At 29.7% G+C, this 24,357-nt stretch overlaps 2 protein-coding genes across 2 annotated transcripts; one reads left to right on the top strand and one right to left on the bottom strand.

Annotated features, from left to right (window-relative positions):
• Nucleotides 1-1,323: 1,323 nt before the first annotated feature.
• Nucleotides 1,324-6,891, bottom strand: LOC108723742 (carbohydrate sulfotransferase 11). Its single transcript, XM_018449684.1, has 5 exons — nt 6,497-6,891; nt 2,756-3,139; nt 2,361-2,648; nt 1,666-1,901; nt 1,324-1,576 (listed from the first exon to the last, which is right to left on the bottom strand). Exons 2-5 carry the CDS (start codon nt 3,065-3,067, stop codon nt 1,411-1,413), a joined length of 1,002 nt encoding a protein of 333 aa, XP_018305186.1. The 5' UTR covers nt 3,068-3,139; nt 6,497-6,891; the 3' UTR covers nt 1,324-1,410.
• Nucleotides 6,892-11,301: 4,410 nt separating this feature from the next.
• On the top strand, nt 11,302-22,419 carry LOC108723739 (inactive hydroxysteroid dehydrogenase-like protein 1). Its single transcript, XM_018449679.1, has 5 exons — nt 11,302-11,552; nt 12,081-12,272; nt 13,858-14,094; nt 20,036-20,379; nt 22,167-22,419. The coding sequence occupies exons 2-5, from the start codon at nt 12,113-12,115 to the stop codon at nt 22,383-22,385; spliced, it is 960 nt and encodes a 319-aa protein (XP_018305181.1). The 5' UTR covers nt 11,302-11,552; nt 12,081-12,112; the 3' UTR covers nt 22,386-22,419.
• The last annotated feature ends 1,938 nt before the right edge of the window (nt 22,420-24,357 follow it).

Below are 24,357 nucleotides of genomic sequence, written 5' to 3'. Positions count from 1 at the left end.
ACCAATTTTTTTAATTCATTAAGTCGATTTGTAACTATAATAGCAATTAATTTAATTAAATTAATTAATATAATAATTTAAAAGATTATTAATTGATTGATTAATTAATATTTATTAAGTTAATTAATTTCATGATAATTAATTGGTCAGTTAACATTAATTATTAATCATGAAAGTCTTAACACAATTTTATTTTTGGATACATAATATACATGTGTTCACACACTGTTCGCACAATGCAATATACAATTTAATCTATAAAGAAAAGTTAATGTGATTAGTAACTACATAATTTCTGATCTCTGGAATTTTTTCTACGCTGTACAATGAAGATACAATAATATTTACATAGGCACGAAAATATGGCTGCTTGCAAGCAATAACTTTGGACACGATATGACACAACTCACGTTACGAAAATAGGAAAGCGAAACTTTTATTACGGATTAACTCACGACACGGTACACAAGGTGCGCATATAAATAGAGATTATCCTAAAAGATAATGTTTCGTTCTATAAATTGCGTACCAATATAAAAGTTTCGACGTACATACATTTCCTATGACTTTTACGAAACTGAATTTGGAAGAAGTTGACAATGATTTTTTCTTGGCACAGGCAAAAGCAATTCTTTTATTTTCGCTTCACTATCCTTAAATTCTTGGCAAGAGGCACTATTATACATTTAAAACGCCATAACTTCAAATAAATAGTCTGTGGTATATCTATGAATATGTGTATATATGAATATATTTTGATCATAAAATATAATGATTAATGATGTATGTATAATCCCATACAGCGCAGAAGCTTGCAGCAACATTGCTGCAACATTTGCAATGTTACTGCAACGTTGCAATTTTGTTGCAATATTACTGGAAAGATCGGTGCTGCATTATAATAAATATATATAACAATAATTTGAAATAATTTGATATATGCAATTTTTTATATAACGTAAAAAAACTTTACATACGTACAATTCATATTCCGCAATTTATAAAACGATTCATATTTTAATCGCGTATTTTACATTTACATATTTTACTATATTTCTTTAATGTGTGTGTGTGTGTGTGTGTGTGTATTAAAACCTATACATACATCTTACAATAAATTTTTTATTTCTTGTTAATAAGTCGAGCAATGATTTAATAAAGAAGCCATCTTTAACTATTGAAACGAAGTATATTATATAATATACATGTTTTTTTTAATATAAGTAATTGATTTAAAAAATATTTTATACATTTATATACGAGGTAGTACGAGGTTTAATCTAAACAAAATAAAAATAGCTCAAAAAGCCATTTTGTCATATTTTGTCATATTTTACGTTTTTTTATGTGCCACACATTTTACTCGTATTACGTATGCACATCTGTTTCTGTTAATATTAACGAGCACCATTAAGCCAAGGAAAATCCCAACACGTCCTCCAACGAGTAGTCAAACAGCCTTAAATCTAATTTATATAAATCTGCTAACTTGCGAAGCTGTTTGTAGCTCAAGGTAGAGTAGTATCTGTCCAATTTTCTCGATGTCGGCTCACTGCTTGGTGATCTAGCTGGAAAACTATGTAATCATATGTAATAAAATGTTTTGCTAATCTAAATGTATCTATCAATATTATTCATTTTGTTGTCATGAATGCATTTACGTACTTTATGGATGTGACACCTATCCGTTCGAGAACTTCCGTGGCATCCTCGACCAAGCTTTCGTATTTGCTTACGAGATTGTAATTAACTATGCATGGTTGGCATAGATCATATATCGGTCTCCAATGTTCATTCCGAGTTCCATTCTCGGTGTCGTCGGTAACGAAATCAACGAATTCGCGAAACGTCACATCGTCACCGTTCCTTAAAGACTCCTCGGTCGCGTTCGGCCTGTACTTCTACAAAAATGTCATGCAGTTAAATCGCTAGGTACTTGTAACTTGATGTTTTCGATATTTAGCTATTTATCTCTGTTTGTATACGGAACTTGCCATTAACGGTTAATATGATAAAAGTGGGACAACCCGCACGTGAAATTAATCATAGTCATATTCTAAGTGCGCAATTATACGGTATTTCTAAATTTGATTCAATTACTGTACAAATAAACATCTAACATCTTACAATGTTTGAACAAACAAATATTTTCTTTTTATATGTAGGCTTCGCGATATAACTAAAATAATTCGATAGGTAGAGGAAGAAAGAACCTCGGGCAAAATAATGAGAACAGTATTAAATTATGTGTCATTTTATAGGTATTATTATATGATGAATAATACGCAAATTATGATTAAAGACCTATAAACGATAAGCGGTATAGAAGTTTTATTATATTTAAAAAAGCTTGTTTTTACCTTGACGATTTTCTTGCCAAAGCGAGTTTGGAAATACCTCGCACTTTTCTCGTGTTTGGTCTCCAATTTATTTCGATAGGCCGATAGAAGCCTTTCCAGAGGATGTCGCACAACAATTAACTTGTCGTATGTAGCCAATTTCTTCTCTATCTCGGGCAGAGTGTAATTGTTCAATCGTTGAAAAGTACCGGGGGAATGAGCTTGATCAGCCGGTATTTCTAAAGGATCATTACCAGACCATTTTCCGGTCGCAATCATTAGTACGCGCTTCCAATTTGTGCAAGCCACCTGAAAGATGAAATCGCTTCGCTTTAGAACACGCAACGCGACTCTTTACAAATTATGACATTGACATTGTTCGATAATCTTAATAAAAAGACGATAAATTTTGATACCTTTGGTACATAGCAATAAAGCAATTCGTGCAAATCGTCCACAAGAATATTTCGGAACAATTCTGGATTTAACGCGGTATCGACCTCGCTACCTTCAAGCTCGCAATTATATTGCAACCTTTCCTGTCTCTCGACCAAGGCCGACCTGGCCAACGCATTTGGCCCTGTCCAAGAATAAATGTATTTGTTCTGCTCGAACAATTTCCTGTCTTCGTCATTTGAACGAACTTGCACGATGTTCGTGTTTGCGTTTGCGATCATTTTCCATATAACAACGAATAAAATTGTCCTCCACGCTTGACATCCTGTCATCGTTTTCCTTTACCCACTGCGAGCATTGGACTCTCTTGTAGAATTTCGTTTACAGATTGTAAAACTCTGAATCTACAAAAAACAAGAAGAACGGCCCATTTCATGGAATTGTCTATTCCAATGGAACGCCATTACGATGGTCCTGTACACTAAACGTTATGCTTTCTTATACTACTTTCAATTAAATAGACATATCTATTATATACGACAAGAAATCAATTATGATTATTAATTTATTATAAAATATTCTTGCGTGAAATATCGATTAAGAACTTCGCACTGTAATAAGGTGGTAATAATATGGTAATTCGAAATGCATTAATTACATAACAGTTAATCAAATTTATCAACATAGTTGTTACCAACGTTACTTATGTGTGTACAATAATAAAAAAAATTAATTATTTATCATCATTTGTTAAAAAAATTTATTTATAATCATTTGTTTAAAAAAATGAAAAAAAATTCAATTGGAAATATCCTTAGTTCTGGTTCTTATTAAAATTATAGATAGGAATGACGCATAAAGATAATATACTGATTATGTGTATAGCACTTAGCAAGTATAGATGATTACAGCGGTTTCAATGTAAACTTAAAAACATAATGTATTTAAAATAAAAAATAAAGAAATATTAGTCGACATTTATTTTTTATAACAGTCTTTTCAAACCGGTTTTCAATCAGTTTTCATAAGGTTAAAACGATTATATCACAAAATAGAATAATTATTATTACATATTTCCGAGCAAAATCGAGCAACTTTTTCAGTTTTTAAATTTCAATTATTTACATAATTTAAAAATTCCATACAAAATATCGAAAAATTTTATACAAAATATCGATTTTCCTTTTTTTGCAGCCTTTATTCAATCTTTTATATTTATATATTTATTATTTACTCGTCGCATTTTTTATTCTTTGATACAGACAATAGGAGAGTGGACCGCAATGTAACTTTCTAGGCCAATGTTACGGTCGTGGCGCAAGTGCAATCATATCACAACGCAGACAATGTCTCCTCTTCGTGGTATGCACAGGCATAGTTATATTTATAAAAGTTATGTTATAAAAATGCATAATTTATTTTCAAAATAGCTACTGGTTATTTTGATCTCCTTTAAATATAACGAAACTATAATTGCTTTTTACAAATATTTTGATAAGAAAATAAATAGACACACTGAGAGATAAAAATGGTTGCAATTACTGTAATTTAACTATAATTTATATTCATTTTTGGAATAACTATATATTTATAATTGTTTTAATTATGCAAATATAATCAATTATGTTATTAATAACAGTTATACACACTGCTTGAAAATCTTTAGTTTTTTCTTAACATATTTTTTAGTTATTAATCAATAATAAAGGCTCAATCAGAATAAATCAGCAATTAAAAAGGGATACGAGCCATATATAATATCAAAATCATTTAATATTAATAACAAAAATAATGAAAAGTCAATATAGTATTACAAACAAACGTTTCAACCTCGATCGGGTCATTTTCAATGTACATAGAAAATCCAAGAGCTCATAACGTCGCTTGACATCGTCAAGTATACATGTGCTCTTTTGATTTACGTATTATGGCTTATTTTTTACCGATGTGACTCAGTGTTTTATTGCGCATTTTTCTTATTGTCGGACTTACACCACTACGATAAATCAAGATATATATATTGTAGATGAAATTGTAAGACGTATTCACTCTACCTCATAAAACGATGCTTTTATTTTTGGACTGCGCACATCGAGCGATTTAATGCAATTAATATATATGTATTTTCATTGAAGTCTTGGATTTTCTATGTACATTGAAAATGACCCGATCGAGGTTGAAACGTTTGTTTGTAATACTATATTGACTTTTTATTATTTTTGATATTAAATGATTTTGATATTATATATGGCTCGTATCCCTGTTTAATTGCTGATTTTTAGTTATTATTACCACATAAAATAGCGAGTGAATTTAAGAAAATATAATTATGTTCACTATAATTAAATGCGATTGCATTTTTACTGAATAAAAATGTTTATTTTATTTCCCATTTATATTGTAATATTTTACTATATATTCATATTTGAAATTATCATAATTTATAATATAATTTTTTCATGTTTGAGTGAATTATCATATATAATTATTATTATTTATGTAATTATAATTTATATTGTAATTACATATATAAATTATTATAATATAAAAATTTATAATTTATAAAATCTATAGATTTTTAATAAAAATTGACAATTTTTATTAGTATTTTCCTCAAGTCGCGAAATTATTGTCGATAACAATAAAATATCTGATGATCTTCATATTTAAAAATGCAAATAATCGCGTGTGAAATAGCAAAGTTACATTGAGTTATAGTCACGTTGAATATCGTGCTACGCGGGACGTAATATACGCAACCAAACAAAACCTGAGGAAATAGGAGTGTAATCAATGATATTTGATAGATATCTCAAAAAAGCATATATCAAACAAATGCAGGATAAATCGCGCATAATATCACATTTCACGTAGACATGTATACCGGAATTGAATAAAAAAACATAGAATAATCAGCAAAACGAGTTAAGGCATGAAAAAATGATAGCAAAATCCAGCATTCCACAGCGTTCCATTGTAGATTGTTTTAATTAAAAAATATTCCAACGAATAATTATTTTAAAATTCTATGCGCTGTATATCGCATTACACAACAAGAATTTTAATTAAAATCACAATGACAGTGGCATGCTGTACATTAATGATATACTCAACCTAAAGCAATTACGCAAAGCCATATTAGATTTATGATTCCTAATAAAGATTCAAATCGTTGCAGCGAGAATGACTATTATATCATTCTCTCCTTATTGTTAATTAGACTTAAAATAAGGACTAAATGACGCACTCTCCAAACTCGCCTTCAGTCAACGAGATTAATTGTTTTCACGATGACACATAAGTTTCCTCAATAATAAAGTCAGTTCGTTGTCATGAGATTACTTTGCATAAGCGATGATTAATCGCAATCGATTCGCAGTAATTCCATTACATTTATTTAACGCGTACACTGAAAAAAATGTTTGGTTGAAAATGGACAAACCAGAAAATTCTGATTATATCAATCAGAATTTTGATTATCTGAATAAGAATTTTAGTAGATTTAACCAGAAAATTTTCTGATTGAATTAACTAGAAAATTTTGGTTGAATCTATTGAAATTATAGTTGAGATAACCGGAATTCTGATTGATATAATCAGAATATTTTGATTTGTCCATTTTCAACTAAACATTTTTTTCAGTGTATTATTATTTTTTATCATTCTACACACTAGGAGTGTTTTTATAAATATGAGGCTTATATAAATATGAATATAAATACAAAAGACCAAACGTTCAGTGACCAGTCCTTCAGACTCACACTTCGTGAAGTGGCAGACGACCAGACAGGCGTCAGAATCGGTACAATTCCTTCGGAGCAAATTCTTCGGAGCGCGCGGTCAAGCGCGCACCGACCTTTCTCCAGAACTTCATAAAGATTTTAAACTTTCAAGGGCGAGTTATCGGCGGCCCGATGAATCGGCCGATCCGCTCATTCCAAAAAAAAGTTTTCCTTCGAGTCACGGAATTCTCACGAAAGAATCCTCACTTCTGTTTCACTTTTTTAAAACCTTGTACAGAAAGTACAATGAACTGACTGCCCGTTCGACAACGCGAAACTCATCGGCGAATTCCGCGCACCGTAAGGAGAGCACGAGTGGTCAAGCAGCCGATCAACGTAAGCCGGCGATCGCGTTAGGTCTCAAGAACGAAACGATGATGTGTCAGTGTGTGAAGTGAAAGAGACGCTGCGCGCGCCTCTGCTCTTTCGTTCTCGTTCTCTTTTCGGTCGCCCCGGATCGGTCCATCCTCTTCCGACTCAGGTTCATATCCACGGATTTCCCCACTTTCAGCTTAAATCCGCTCGTGTATATATATTCGTAGAAACCAAAGGCCACGTGACGCAAAATCAAATCACACAATGTATAATTGATGAGCTCGCGCGAGTGGCGAATCGTCTGCCGTCTTGGAGAAACACGAAATACCTATCGCTGCGCTTGGCTTAGCGCCGAGACACTACCGTGTTTCCAAATATTGTCGATGACCAATTTCAATTATAACTGATCACAGAATTCAACGCCTTGAAACTCATTGAAATTCATTAAGTAGAACGTTAAATTGGACACCCTTTTCTCTTTGATCTTTCAAATACGTTTGTATAATCGAATCGAATGTTCCATTGTCTTTCTTGTTTACCCATATCTTAAGTTTTCTTGGTCTTCATTGACTGTTCCATCTCATTACATAGCTTATATACTTTACTTTCACTCTTATATCATATACAAGGTTTTCTTAAAATGATTTTCTTCTGTATACCGAAATGACCGTATGCGATATGATGCAATTTTTGTTACGTAACTTGTACGAGAAAGCCTACCATAAATCCTTTTTCCTTTAATATGGCAACAGCAATACTGATTTATATACTCTATCTGTGATAAAGATATCGAAAACTATTATACATATTGTTCAAAAGCTAGATTACTGATAATTCTTTTTACAGTAAATTAAGATCTTCTTTAATTCGAAATCGATTTTGTTCTTAAAAAATTTCAAAAAATTTGATTAATATATTTTTATTAAGTTATTGAAAAAAATAAACTTTTTGTAAATTAAACTTTACAAAAGTAACAAAATTACGTTTTTTAATTAATCTCATTGACAGATGGAGTTCACTAGAATTTAATTTAAAATATAATTTGCTTGCATAATAATAAATTAATCATTTTCTTGACATTTTTGTTAAATAGAAATTAAGACTAAATATAAAAAAAAAATATCTATCGCTGAAGTGACTTCTTATTTTAGAACACAAAACCTATGAATACATACGTTATTTATTTATTATAAACTACACATACACTTCATAAAATAAATACACTTTATAATGAAAAATTTCACTGGGAATCAGTAAGTTGGCATCAACCAGCGATTATGATTGGATAGGCATTTATGAGAGTGGTTCACCTCATTGAACCTGTAATTTTGCTAAACAGGCTACTATCAGTGTGCTACTTATCTCAATTTCTCTCTCTTCACGTCATAGGGTGATATTTCATTTATCCGTTTTTGTCGTACGACAAATATGCAAATTCTCGGATCTCTCTATCCACTCAACAGGCTTAAAAAATTTGTCGTTCGACAAAAACGCATAAATGAAATAGCACCCTACGACGTGAAGAGAGAGAGAAATGAATGAAATAGAGTATGCGATACGTAGAAGATAATAAGTCAATTATCATATTAACATATAAAAGTTGTTTATATTTCAGAAACGATTGAGTTTTCGATTATGTTTTTGGTATGTTTAATAAGGCTTTTTTACTCACTCAGTATGGTATATACTATCTACCATATATAGTGTTTGTAAATGTTGAATGTGTTTTTTTAACACCTTGTATATAAGGTTAGATAGGATATTATTATAAAATTATGTATAACTATATAATGGATTATACATAATTATATATATATATATCTTTATTATAATTTGATGTATGATTATATATGAAAAATAATTTTGCAACTGTCATTATTAATTGCAAAATAGTTATTTGCGTAATAGTTATTTATTAGTTTCCGCTGATTAAATTGTAGGTCAGACATTGCGGTCAACTATGCTTGTAAAAGTGGCCTCTTTAAAAAAGGATTATATCAACTCACAATCAGGGTCAACGAGTTTTATCATTAGCCAGTAACATGTAATCGCGAATGAATGTCGGAATCGTTAACTAAATTGCTTCTGCTACAACAATCCGCATTGTGACTACAAAAGTCTCTTAACTTCAATACAAGTGAAATTAGTCAGAAGATTAACTCGTAGCGATGTAACATAAAAAAAGGATTAAAAAACTAATAGTAATTTGACAAGAGACTAATAATAAATTAAAAACACACGAGACATAATATCAGTGCTGTACAAAAGATTTTTAGGGCCCAAGTATAAATGCGAGGATGAGACCTTTACCTGTTTATGAATTTAGCTAGCATATATACATACATACATACATACTTTTTATAAATAAGCGGTTATTTTCTCAGAATATATATGTGTATATGTTGTGTGTGTATATGCATACTGTACGCAGCGAAAGACTTAAAATAGATAATAGAATAATTTCAATAATTTATCACTAAAAAGTAATAAAAAATCATTTATCACTGATCTCTTTATCTCTTCATTACTCACTGCATAAAAATTTAAATAACGTCAATGTATTCAAATAATAACTGCTTGTTAGATTGCCTAACGATCGCTGTAAGGCAACTGTTGCCAGATTACATGTACCATCTTATCACAGTCAAATATAAAAGTTGTTCGATTACAATATTCAGTAATGAAATAATAAATACCTAAGGTAAAAGTATCGATTAGGGAACCAAGCTCCAATGACCTTGACATATGTTGTCAAGGTCATGACCCTGAGTGACCTCCAACAAAGTTTTAGCCGTCGCTCGTCCTTCGTTAAAAAGTTATTAAGTTCTTTGCTTATAATAACGTAATTATAAACTTAAATTAGAAAACGATATGAAATATACATATAATAAAAATAGATAAAAAATATGTAAATACTGTGCATGTGTGGGCGAAACATGCAAAAATATACTCTTATGTGTGAAATATGCAAAAATATGCTGTAACATATATGGCTTAAAATGCATAATTTCTTATGAAACAAATTTGTATTTAGTTTATTTCTTTATTAGTCAAATAAAAAAAAAGATGCCCTATACATATTTTGGTTACCTTCATAACATATATACTTATACGTTATTTTTTCAAATTTTTTTGTTAATAACTTTTTAACGAAGGACGAGCGACGACTAAAACTTGTTGGAAGTCACTCAGGGACCTTGACAATATATGGTATATCAAGGTCAAGGTCATTGGAGCTTGGTCCCCTAATCGATACTTTTACCATATTTAATTATATTTAAATTATTACTTTATGATTATAATTTAAATATGAAATTAATTTGGACGGAAACAATACAAAATAATAATCTTTATTTTAGACCGCATATGTAAGAACACAGTCAATTAGTAATTAAGCAGCCTAAACGATTGAAGCTAGATCTTTAATGCTTAAATAATTCAATCTTGAATCACTAAATATAGTATATATGTACTTGCATATTATATCATATTTTGTCTTTGAACTGTGCGCTGAATTTTTTCCAGACTATAAACGCAATTAAACTACTGCAGTAATCTCATGAATTAAATTAATTTTTAACAATTTCGATGCTCAATCAAGCATCATGTTCTAAAGATGTTAATATGCTGAAAAAACTGTAATTAAATTTATTGCGAAAAATATTACCTCAGTCAGAAGTCGAACCCGGATCGCTTGTATTATATTTCGTACGAGCGTCCTAAGCCATTAGACTACCGAGACAATAAAAAATAGTTATATTTAAATTTTTCGAAGTCCGTTTATACTGACGGCTTTAGTGCAGAATATCCAACGCCCCTCTTTGCACGGCCCTGTATAAAATATGTTTAGAAATATAATCATGGTATAATTAAAGAACAGAATTAATTAATTAATAAAACCAATCTCTAAATTTTACGTAAAATCCATATATATATGTATACTAAAAAAAATTTTGTTCATTTTTGGTCCAATGAATGATCGTTAATCAATGTCCGACTTAATGTCCGACTTAATGTAGTTAATTCATTGATACAATAACTGGATTCATTTATACAATTATATATTCATTCTTGCAATGAATTCTAGGAATAGTTTTATAATCTAAATCATTATGAGAATTCATTGGACCAATTTTCATTATTTTTTCATAATTCAATGAATATTTTATTGTATCTACGTACAGTTTTGGTTCAGTGTATAAACTAAAAATTTGTTTGTTGTAATCTTGTTGCAAGTAGTAATCTTATAACTCTCTCATTGTATGAAGGTATTTACGTGCCAATATTTTCTAAAATGTCATTTCTTTTACGTAACTTTTCATCATGTCATCCGCGAATCGATCAACATGCAGCAACTCTGTTGAAGTAGAATAAAAAATAACAAACAATAGATAAATAGTTACGTGATAAATAATTGCAGCTTCTAACTTGACGTAATAATTTGCTTACGATATATATAATACATATTCGATTACGCAAAAGTTGAGATCTTTCGTTTAATCTAAAAACACGAAAAATTCTACATGGAGCCACGAGAATTTCAGCAAAAGGAGAAAGTGCCATGACTTCTCGACTTGGCCTTCAGTACAATCACCCGAGCGAGATGACGGTTTAGTCTTGCCTCGGCTTTCATTCCTCGAACATCTCTCACCGTGCCGGTATCGAAAACATAAATAAAAGTGAGGGTGGATAAAAGATAAGGGACGAAACAAAGTGTTTGGTAAGAAATATCTTCGAAAGAAGCGACCAATCACTTTTGTTGCGTTACCGAAATATTTGGCGCGATTAAGTAATACACTTTCACGTGTTAAAGCCTTGAGATTCTCGCAAATGTTTTCTCAATTGTGACATCATATTTACGTGAAATTAAAGTTGTGAAAAAATGTATGATCACACAGAGCTTTCAGTAAAAACATTAATTAAAATTAAGGAAAGTTTAATTTAATACGTTTCTTTTTATCACATAAATAATTCTAGAATTACAAGCAAATAATTATAAACAAACATCTTGTAAGCACAAAATATTATAAGACCATTATGTGAATACATGATAAGTAACAAAAAGACCAGAAGATCTTATTGGTCTGAGCTGGACTTTAATAACATTTTGGTATGAATTTATATATCCTCCAATTCTATAAATATCTCTCGACAAAAATACGTCGAAGAAATAACGACATTTTTGTAATAAAAAATTAAAGGAAACTATTTTTTTGTGATCTTTAACATAAATATTTTTCTTTTTCAGATAATTACGAAGAGCGCGAAATAACGAAAAAAATGTTAATAACAATAGCATTTTGGCTGTTAGTTACTTTAATTTGTTTTTGGATTCTACTTGGTCCTGTTACAAGATTTCTGCGTGTTCTATGGGAAATTATTATGCAAATATACAATAAGAAGGCAATCGATCTGCGAACAAAGTTCGGCGAATGGGCAGGTAAGTCCAAAAAGAAATTATATGTCTCTTAAATTTTAATTAACCTGATAAATATTATTTAATTTACAAATATCATTTAAATTATTGAAAAATCTTTGATTATTAACTGTGATATTTTATTTTATCATTTTGTACGGACATTTGCAAGACAAAAAAAAACAATGAACGTTTCGTAAAAAATAACTATATAGAAATTTATATTAATTACAATATAAAAGTAAATTATGTTTAAATATTATTTTAAAAAATAAAGGAAATAGACTAATTGGAATCGGAACTGTAAACAGTACGTATATTTTTTTATATAATGAAGTTTAATAATATAATTCAAGATCACATTAAAAAGAAAAATTATATTGGTTAATTTTAAGCCATCATCAGCTAAAGCTAATAAAAAGAGGTGTGGTCTAAATTACACTGGCTACGTTTACACCGTGCGCTTAGTCCGCGACCTTTACGATAGATATCTTTGTTTAACCTACAGGATAAACAAGGACATCTATTGTATAGGTCGCGGCCTAAATGCACGGTGTAAACGTAGCCACTATGCCATCAAAGTCCATGTGAAATAGTCAATTATTCCTCCATTGGAGAGTAATCCCATGCCAGTTAGGAAACTGGACGACATAAATTAATTGAATGCATCTCAAAGAAGCATAGAAGATATACATATTCGAAAAGAGGTAAGGTAGTAAATGCAGTGCAAGGTTCAGATTACAAATAGTAAGAAAGATTAAACTACGATGCAGAAATTAAAGTAATATCACCCGAGATTATAAGATATTATAAGATAAAATATGATATTATAAGATAAAATACATACAGTAATCAAAGATAGAAATTGAAAGTTCAAGAACTGACAGAGTAAATGTATCAAACGTTGCCAAGTCAGAAACTATATGTAAATATTTTAGTTTCTGACGTGGCAACGTTTGACATATATTTACTCTGTTAGTTCTAAAACTTTCAATTTCAATCTTTGATTAACTGTATGCATTTTATTCTTGTGTGATACCATTTTAATTTCTGAATCACAGTTTAATCTTTCTTAGTCTTTCACGTACGAGTAAAATACTATGTATATTACTGTTGTGTAATATTTTAATTTCTGACTTGTCGTTTAACCTTTCTTACTATTTATAATCTGATATTTACTATCTTTTCGAATATATATACATCTTCTTCGATGCTCCTTTGATATGCACTCTATCAATTCGTGCTATTCAGCCTTCTAACTCTGGCATGGGATCATTCTTCAATGGAGGAATGATTAACTATCTTACACGAATCACGGTCAATGACAGCTAGACTATAATGCGCAAAAGAGCATATACCTTTATATCGTTAATATCTTTAATCTAGTTTGATAGATTAAAATTAGCTGAAATGTTTTTCTATTCAATATAATCTTAAGTTATTACGTATTAAATATCGTTATATGAAAAATAAGCATATCGTTTACAACGCGATTTCTACAAACCATTTCCTTTATTTTTTAAATAATTTTTAATTCTCGGTAATCTTATTTATCTATTTATAAACTTTTAAATTATGTTTATTTTAAAAATAATCATAAACATTTTAGTTGTCACTGGGTCGACTGACGGTATTGGTAAAGCTTATGCTAAGGAATTAGCAGCAAGAAACATGAATCTTATATTAATCAGCAGAAACTTAGAAAAACTTAAACGCACAAAAGACGAGATGCTGTTAATAAATCCAAAAATCAAAGTGAGGATTCTTGCGGCAGATTTCGCCGAAGGAGAAAATGCTTTTACCAAAATCCATTCTCTTTTGCAAGATATATCCGTTGGCATATTAGGTAATTAAATTGATTATTATTTTCACTGTAATAATTTAGTAGCTGTAAATATCCCAGTGATCAGACATGTATCTATGTCTGGACACTTACACAAAATTTATTATTATTAATCCCAAATGCTTTTTTAAATATAATATTGTAATTTAATTGTAATTTTTAAATATAACTAAATTATAATATTGTAATAAAAAAAGCATTTGAGATTAATAATAATAAATTATGTGTAAGTGTCCGGACATAGGTACATGTCCGGTCATTGGGACGTTTACCTTAGTTCATTGCTAACATAAGATTAGAAAGAAATAACTAAAAATCCATGTATGAGCTGGTTTTTTTTAAGTATAAGTCTAATTTTGAAAAAAAGTTTTAGCTTATTTAAAAATAACATTAAAACAACTCTAATATGATTATTAAAAGTCACTTTTTATTTAGTTAAGACTCATTTTAATGTTATTTTAATATTATCGTGATCATTTAACGTTATTGTTCTGCTTGAATATACTTTGCAATTTCCAAAAATAGTTTTGATCTCTATTGACAGATCTCTATTGACGATCTAATTGAAATCCTTTTCAATTAGTGACCTTTAGCAGACTTGCATATGTAAATGTTTCTTTTAAGTAATATAAGTAGTATCGATAGACAACAAATTATTTTAAATCGCGTATATCCAACCTTGAACAAAGTTCCAGCAAACCATTCGTGCGAGTAAAAATATTCAAATGTGTAAACGGCTTTAGGCTATATTATTCAATTAAGGTATTATTAGTAATATTACAATGTCATCTATATGCTGTAAATGATAGCTCTATTTTTCTCAAAAATTATTAATTATTAATATTATTAATATTTTTTTGTATTTATATTAAATAGACGTAATTTGACATGTAATACTATTTTTTTATTGTTACTATTATTACAATTTGTATTTTATAATTATATTTTAAACTAGTTTACTTCAATTGAAATCTAAACATAAATTTGGTCAATTAAAAGTCAATATAAGTCAATTTTTTACAATCTATTATTTTGAAAGTGATATAACTTGTCGTCAACAAAAATATTGTTTTACTAAAGTAATGCTTATAAAAATCATATAATAGATAATATAATAAAATTACGTGTCTAATCCCGATTTATACGGTGCGACTTGATATATATGCGAGTTATAAGGCCTGTTCTTTTTGGCTGAACTTTTGCACCAGTTCATCTTTCTTCCTTATCTCTCCAGGAAGTGAACTGGTGCAGAAGTTCAGCCAAAAATAACAGGCCTAATAACGTCAGCTGAAGATATCAGATATTAGCTTCATGTAAATAGATTGACCAATTTACTGATCGTGTGAATTTAGCAATATTTAGTAAAGCCAGCTACTTCAAATATTGTTATTTTACTATCTACTAGCCTTCTCTGATCACCACGCATAAATATATAAATCAGCTATTCGCCTATTATGAATGCACAAGTCAATATGAACCGGTAGCTGTCGAAATAGTACGTAATAGAGATCTTAATGCCCAGTTTACATGATACGAGTTAATTGACATACGAGTTGATAACATCAGTAGTTAAAGATCATACTGGCTTCGTGTAAATGAATTAGTCGAGCTTACTGACCATGCAAGGTTAGTTAGCATCTGGCAAGGCCAGCTACTTCAAATATTTTTGTTCTACTATCTACTGACCTTCTCCCACCATATAGATAGATCAGCTATTGGCTCTTAAATTGACCCGCACAAATATATAAATCAGCTATTGGTCCTGGTTTACATAGTGCGAGCAGTTAACTTGCCAATAAAAGAATAGCTATCCTTCAAACTGTATGATCACCTACTCGGTTCTTACTGACCTTTGTTATTTACACGATTTAAGTTACTAGCTTGACAGTAAATCAGTAATACTGACTTCCGACACTTTTGATGATTAAGTTATCTCAGCCATAAGTTCTCTATTACATACTGTTTGGGTAGTTACTGGCCATATTTATTTATGCATTCATAAAGTGCCAATAGCAACTGATATTTGCTATTTGCGCGTAGCCTTCATTATTGATGTTTACAAGAGAAGTTTCAAAACTGATGTCCGGAACCGATTTGATTCTCTATAAAATATGTTGTTAAATACAAAAATCTAAGAGACACGTATTTTTTATACGTGCCTTAACTCATGTCAAAGGGGTGTTTCACGCCTTAAACTTCAATGATGTGAAGAAAAAATTTTTTTTTTAATTTTTTTGTTAATAATTATTAAATAAAAAAAATTAAAAAAATTTTTTTTCTTCACAATATTTTTTTGAAATACTCTTGAAACCGTATAACTTTTGTTTAAAAATTTTTTTTCCAACTTTTATACTTGCGACGGTATTCGGCTCGAAATAGAAATACCGTTTTTTTCAAAGAGATGTTTCACCCCTTAAACATGAGTTAGTGCACGTATAAAAAAATACGTATCTCTTAGATTTTCATGTTTAACAACATATTTCATGGAGAATCAAATCGATTCCGGGCGGTTGTGAAACTTCCCTTGTTAGTATTTTCCAGCAAAAGACATAAATGTAATATATATAGTGTAACAGTGATCATGTCTCTGTTTAACATTGACAAACAATAAGAATGATTTACTGATTACACTGTGTTTCTTGCTGAGAACTCACTATCACCCGCACACCAACTCGCCCATATATAACAAGAGCAAAGTACGTAGTTAATCATCTAGTTTAGAAGTATTGGGTTTGGAACCATAAAGTTATAAAACTTATATTTAAAAAAAAGAGCTTATATTATATATTAAATAATTATTACTTAAGAAATGTGGAAAATCAAAGATTAAGAAAGTAATTAAGTAATAGCTATTTCTCTCTTAATTTACGTTTTCATGAATGATCACTATTTGTATTATTTTTATAAATAATTAAGTGATGAAAGATTGAATAATCTTTTGATTGAAAAACAACATGAACAAGAGCTCGATTCTCTCACCGTCTGATTTCTTTCTAAAAATAAATATAATGAGATCCTGTAGCACAACGTCAATACAAACAGGTTTACTGAATTAAAAAAACTAAATTTTTAAAAACACTGTATACATAATTATACGTAATTAACATGCATAATTTGTTATTTAATATTAAAAATACATATATGAAAGTTTAGTTCGTAATATATGCAACGCAATATATATATATATATACAATGTATTATATATATATAAGGTAAATGGCCAAAACAAGTAATAAAATAAATATGACACAAATATTAAATTTTATTCACTATTATAACAAATGAACAAGCACAGACACGTTTCGAACTCACAGATTTTTTCTCAGTAATGCTCAGAGTAAACATAGAAAACTGACCGTATACATAGTTAAATAAATACGAAAGTAATAAATAATAGTACATAAACATATAGAGAAAAAATATTATTAAGAAGTCATATCAAAAGTTAAAACACATACATAACATAATAAATAAACAAACATTAAAAATTTATCGAAATTTCCAGTGGGAAAAATTGTAAAAGGTAGAAGCACATTGTGGTCCATTGTTTTAAGGGGATCCTAAAGCGAAGCTCGAACTCCGACAAAGTCACTCGATGTCGCTGTTTTTCCAGCACACCGACATGTCTTTATATACTACCACACCAATATTTCACGCAACCTATGATACACGCAGTCGCATGTTCGTGTCAATTTTCGTATGACAAATTCGTCGCGATAAAGCGTCTAATTGTAAGTGTAATTCTAAGAACTCGATGTTATTTGTTCGTGCAAATTACGTGTTTGTGAATCACTATATTTCGATAAGTATAAGTTGCAAAACTTTTGTATCAAGCAAATGTTGTCACGACTTGACAGCTTGAGACGCCATATTATATTAAGAAATGGTAAAAAATATATCAATTTCGAAATTTTTGGTCGGTCTCGGCATAAACTCCACCTCACAAACACGTATTAATGCGTATATTTTAATTCTGAAAAAGGATTTTCGAATCTGTGAAAGAGAAAAAAAGTATTTGTTATACAAAAATTACATGATTTAGGCGGTAATACAGGCGGCTTTAGGATCCCCTTAAAAAGATGTAGTATTGGTAATTATAAGATATTGGTAATTATAAGGTAATTAAAAGATGTAGTATTAGTAATTATAAGTTAATATATATAAGTTAAAAGTTAAATAAAAAGTTAAAAGTTAATAACTTTTTTAACTTAATTCAGTTAATTTTAAATGAATTAATTTTTAACTTAACCTATAAGTTACTTTTAACTTTAATAAAACTTCGTAACCCGGGAAAAAATGAAGAAGATTTCATATATATATGGATCAAATTAGATCAAATAAGATCAAATTGTATCTGATGAGAATTTTTAAATATAATCAGATCTTCAGAAATCTAGTTTGGCACATGATTGATGTTATATCCATTAAGATCTTAATAGATAATCTGCGATATAAATAAAATGCTATATTGAATATAAAGAAAGCATATTGTAGATTTACGAGAATATATTGATATATATGAATATTTAACTTTATACAATGAAACTAAATATAATAAATATTAGATCTACAGAGATATAATAATATCAAAGAAGATATAGGTATATATGTACAAGTGTAATCTGATAAAAATTGGCGTACATATCTACAGAGATCTACAGAGATATAATAATATCAAAATAGATCTACAATCAGGCCGAAGGTATAAGGCAGTAAGGCACAATTGCAATTTTGTCGCATTTCACGAAAAGTTAAGTATCTTGACGAAAAAAAATCTCAGAAGTGTTTTTAATCACGCATTTTAAAGCTTAAAAATATATTATATCTAATGAGATAAATGTTTATATATTAGGATATAAATAGATCAAAGTATATCTACATCGATCTACTTTGATCAGGTCAAAATGAAGATCTCTTAAGATCTTTTTTTAGATCTAATGAGATCTACATATATATAGTGAAATCTTCTTCATTTTTTTCCGGGAAGGATGTCACGTTTAGCACATTAAAAAACGTAAATTGAGAGAGAAATAGTTATTACGTTCATGTCCATAGAACGTCCCTGTGCTATTAGGGAGCAACTTTTAATAACTACATTTATTTTAATTCACATTAAATTTAACTACATTTATTTTATAAGCCATTAACTTTAACTTAATTTAGTGAAAAAAAAACATTGACATACCCAACTTTGATAGTATAACCATTTCTTCAATCTTAGGCGAAAAAGTATTAAGTCCTAGTGATATTTAAATCAATATAATTGTCAAAGTAAAAAAAATAAACGATTTATGTAGTCAAAATGATAAAAAATTTAAATCCATGAAAAATACTAACGAAGATTGTTTCATAATTTTAAAGGTGTGAAACCAGACCTATAATAGTATTCTAGGAAATCAAACTCGTATCTGTAATTAAAACCAAAGTAATTTACATTAAAAAGAAAAAATTGCGATTTTAAACTGATTTATTTTGCGAAAAATTGATTTTTCTATTTTTCTAACTAAAAGGGATTATTTTAAAAATCAATGTTTTTGTAAAGAAATTTGACTGAGGCGAGGAGCGCACAGTTTTGCTGATTGTGAGTATCAGTGTGCTCCTCGCTGCCCCTGATGAAGTGAACGGCAAGATTCACGAAACATTAGCAATTAAAAATTATTTTTATGTTCTTTTATTCTCGTCTTAAGTGGTCTTTTTGTCTGACTAACATTTAAAATGCATTTGTCACTTAATGTCGCGACGCTTCAATGTTCTGCTCGCTTTATTATCAGAGGTCATTCTCCCATGGAACAAAGAGTATAGATAATGCATAACGTGATAATACACAAGTCAAGGGTACATAAATTAATACATACCTAAATTAATTTAGCATCGATCTCCAAATATGCAACATTAAATGACGTTTCTATATGGATACGATATATTAAACGATTTTTGTTTTAAGTGAACAATGTAGGTAAGCAATACGAGTATCCCATGTATGTCGGAGAGGTACCCGAGAAGGAACTGTGGGACATTATCAATGTAAATGTGGGCGCCACTACGTTAATGACGCGGTTGGTTATCGGGCAGATGCAAAAACGCAGACAAGGAGCGATTGTCAACGTCTCCTCCGGATCTGAGTTTCAGCCGCTGCCGTTGATGACGGTATACGCCGCTACGAAAGCATATGTGAAGAGTTTCTCCGATGCTCTCAGGGCGGAATACTCCAGATTCGGCGTAACTGTTCAACACCTGTCGCCTCTTTTCGTCAATACCAAAATGAACGCATTTAGCTCTAGGCTTCAGGTATCGAAACTTATTAGAATATTATTAACCCCTTCGCTGGCACGTTCATTTCCACAATTTGTGCCCCGGTGGGCAGAAAAAAGTTTTGAATTTTTTTTTCGCACTTGGTATTTATATATATAGGGGGTTTTTAGAGTGCTAATTCCGATTTTGAGGTCAAAATTAAGAAATTCAAAATGGCGGATCCAATATGGCAGACCTTAATTTGAAAAAATTCACGTTCTTTTTAAAACATTTTAAAATTTGACTTATGGAGGTTTTCAAGGGTGCTGACACACACACGCTAATGTCGTAGGTGAAAACTGAAATGTGACAGATTTTAGTTTAATGTTATAATTTTTTATTTTCTAATTTTGACATTAAAAATCGAAATCATAAACCTCGAAAACCCCCGTAAGTCAAATTTCAAAACGTTTTAACAAGAATGTGAATTTTTTCAAATTGAAGTCCGTTTCATATTGAAGAAGTTTCATAATGGATCCACCATTTTGAATTTTACAATTCTGACTTCAGAATCGAAATCAGCATCCTCGAAAACCCCCGTAAGCCAATTTTCAAAACGTTCTAAAAAGAATTTAGATTTTTTAAATTTCAGTCCGCCATATTAGATTCGCCATTTTGAATTTTATATTTTTGATTTCAAAATCGTAATCAGCGACCCCAAAAACCTTTATATACATAGTTTGAATCAAATTCGTTCATTCATTTCGAAGAAAAACCACTTTGACGCCAAATGACGTCAATGCCCACTGGGGCACGTCTTTTTCTGGACGTCATGTGGCGTCAATGCTAGCGAAGGGGTTAAAATAATATTACTTATAATGATTCCGTGAATTATTGAAAGAGTTAGAATTCTTAAAGCTTATTTTTAATAAATCAATTTGTTGCACGTTAATTTTATATTTTAGTTTACCGTATTTTATATGAAAAGAACGGTTTTTGACAAAGAATATTTTTTTGATAATGATCTTAAAATGTACTTGTTACAAATTCTAGTAAAACTCATTATTATGAACTTAAAACAAGAATTTATCTTTTTTTAAGAATATATATATATATTATAAAACTGAAGAAACAACTTTTTATATGATAAGCAAATCGAATTTATTTCAATTTAATAATTTTAAATTGGAGTTTTTATAAATTGGAGTATTAAACTTACTAGGATTCAAATTTCAGAATAAATTTGATGAACTTGTGATTTGCGGATATATGAATTTTTTAAATAATAATTTTAAATAGTAATTTTTTAAATAGTAATTATTATTTGCGTACAGCTGTACGTATTTTTCTGTGTATAGGGGATGAAGGGAATACATTCATAACTTCTGATCAGAATTTCAAGATAACATTAATTTTTTTTACGAAAATAAATGTTAAATGTTTTATACATTAAAGATCAATTATTTTGGAAATCTGGCTTTCAATATCATTTTCACCATTCAAAAATCTATAAGAAACACTTTATGTGATATCTATTTTTTCTGTTATGAACCAATATAATGATGTAAAACGCTCAAATATGATGATAAGCAATAGCTGCAAAAAGTTTTAATATTTTAACAATCAGTTTGAGCGTTCTACATAATTATTTTGATTGTCTAACAAAATTATTTTCAAATTTATATCTATATAGCTAAAGTTTTAAATACTTCAGCAAAACCGTTCTTTTCGTGTATTACTTCAAACTTTAGAATAATAATACGTTATTTTTGTGTAATACGTTTGTATTTTCATGTGATTATTAAAACAATTTTAATGTATATACGTTTTATTTAAAACTGCAGGTTTCAAGTATATTTGTACCTGATGCTACAACTTATGCAAAAAATGCTATTGCCACTCTGGGTAAAATGGACAGCAGTACTGGTTACTGGCCTCACAGTATTCAAAAGTTCATCACCCTAATGCCACCTGTATGGATTAGAACAAAAATCGGACAAATTATGAATGAAAATTTCAGACAAGACTATTTTAAGCAACAAAGACAAAAGACATTGCAATAAACTATTTTAAATGAACAGTTATATTTTTTAAAAATATTATCCGTATAACAAATCAAACTAACACAGACTCCTCATAAATCAAAAGAAATTGGAAAGAATAAGGGCAATAGGAGTCAGGCGCAGAAGACGCGCAAATAATACACCCATATATATATATAAAGCGTAAAACTTCTTTATTTTACTAAACGCGCTTACATATTTCGGCTCACTTTTGAGCCTTCTTCAGAGACAACACAAACGAACGTATACAAACTGTGAATAAAAGTTATCTTGTCATGGTGAGCTCCCCTACATCGAGAATATAAATGCCAGAAATTAAACCCAAATAAGAATGAAAGAAAAAGAAAAAAGAAAGGAAATATTGGAAATATCGAAATAGAGAATATGGAAAGTGTGTTAATTTATCAAAAAACTTTAAGATTATAATTAATTATCCCGACAATAAGGACGCTCACCGTAGTCACAGAGCATCATATCGCAAACATTACTATATAATTCAAAAACCGGTTCTTGATATGTTATTCATGATTTGGCCAGTCAGTATCAGACACAGTGAGTCACTTTTAGATTTAGCTAGTATTTTTTGAGATTACAAATGGGAAAATCTGACATTAAAACGTTAATCAATTCCAAGAAAATAAAAATTGGAAAGTAATAAAAAAATCACGCCAGAAAGACTCATTACTGTGTATGAGCGACAATAACTCGACCTTTTATAGCTTGTCTATAATCGGGAGATAGGCCATGTTTCACTTTTCAGTTGAAATATTTCTGAGATATTTCTGAAAACTTTCGGTACTGTATGGAAAGTTTAAATTTCTCTGAAAAGTCTTTCACGTAAGGTAAAGTGAGCCATTTAGTTCGTGGTGTCAACTGCTCATTCGTAACAGAATTTGTATGGTTTTGTTTAAAGTTTTTATTGTGGATTAAAAATTTTATTCTGTTCGTTATTGTTTTGCAAATAAAATCCAATGGATAATCATTGTTAAGCAACATGTGTATAATCAATTCAAGATTTTTTTGATCGAACTCCGGGTGTGAGAGAAGAAATACTTTGTCCATTAAGCTGTTAATTATACGCCTCTTTTTTGGATAACAGGGTGCTGGGATCAAAAATTTAGGAATCTACCAGAGAAGGATGGTTTCTGAAACCAATTAAATTTGATATGATAATCAATGTATGATTAATAAAAAAATTAACGAGTCAATCCTCAATACATTTTATTATGCTATTTGATAAAATATATTTTAGGCACACTTCATCAATTGAGATATCTCATTTTTACATTTAGAGTTGTGTACAACGGCTTCAATGTGCACTAAGTGCGCACAATAAAAACGCTATAATATTCTATTAGTGTCAAGAAAAGAAAGTAACGAAAAAGAAACGACTCGTTACGTTTTGAAGAAAGGTAATGGTAACGAGTTATTTTTATGAGGTAACGTTGCCAACTCTGCATTTTACTATTCCAGAGCTGTCTCAGAAATGTTGCAAACATGGTATTTCGCAATTTTTATGAAATGTTTCACTTTTTAGTTCAAATATTTTTGAGATATTTCTGAAAACTTTCGATGCTATATGGGACCGCGTGTTTGTATAGAAAAAATTGATTGATAAAACTTGACAATTATAAAATGTATATGCATACACAAGTATTCAAGCATAAAATCAGTAGTTTACTTGCAGAATTTTTTTTAAATATTGCTGCAACATTATTAAAATCATGTTGCATATCTACATTTTAACAATGTTTCTGAAACATTGCAAATACGCAATGTTGCAATGTTGTAGCAACCAGATATTGCTGCAAACATCGGTGCTGTATGGGTATATGCCCTTTCAGCATATGCCTTAGGTTATGTTCCAAAATTTATTGTTAGTACTCTGAATCTATAATTTATGTCACGTGCACTATAAACTTTCAGTATTGACAGTAAATTTTGGAACACAGCCTTTAATACGGTACTGGAA

This window comes from Mycetomoellerius zeteki, unplaced genomic scaffold (genome assembly GCF_001594055.1).
Source record: "Mycetomoellerius zeteki isolate Tzet28-1 unplaced genomic scaffold, Tzet1.0 scaffold25, whole genome shotgun sequence".
NCBI classification, from domain to species: Eukaryota; Metazoa; Arthropoda; class Insecta; order Hymenoptera; family Formicidae; genus Mycetomoellerius; species Mycetomoellerius zeteki.
Note: the sequence above shows the minus strand (reverse complement) of the source record. Positions and strands in the feature narration are given on the sequence as shown.

What these genes read in the sequence shown, in the direction of transcription:
- LOC108723742 (XM_018449684.1), bottom strand. Translation starts at nt 3,067, where the DNA reads ATGACAGGATGTCAAGCGTGGAGGACAATTTTATTCGTTGTTATATGG. An exon ending in TTTATTGCTATGTACCAAAG is followed by an intron (nt 2,649 to 2,755) that starts GTATCAAAATTT and finishes TTCATCTTTCAG; the next exon opens with GTGGCTTGCACAAATTGGAA. An exon ending in TTGGCAAGAAAATCGTCAAG is followed by an intron (nt 1,902 to 2,360) that starts GTAAAAACAAGC and finishes ACATTTTTGTAG; the next exon opens with AAGTACAGGCCGAACGCGAC.
- LOC108723739 (XM_018449679.1), top strand. Translation starts at nt 12,113, where the DNA reads ATGTTAATAACAATAGCATTTTGGCTGTTAGTTACTTTAATTTGTTTT. An exon ending in TATATCCGTTGGCATATTAG is followed by an intron (nt 14,095 to 20,035) that starts GTAATTAAATTG and finishes TTTTGTTTTAAG; the next exon opens with TGAACAATGTAGGTAAGCAA. An exon ending in CATTTAGCTCTAGGCTTCAG is followed by an intron (nt 20,380 to 22,166) that starts GTATCGAAACTT and finishes TTAAAACTGCAG; the next exon opens with GTTTCAAGTATATTTGTACC.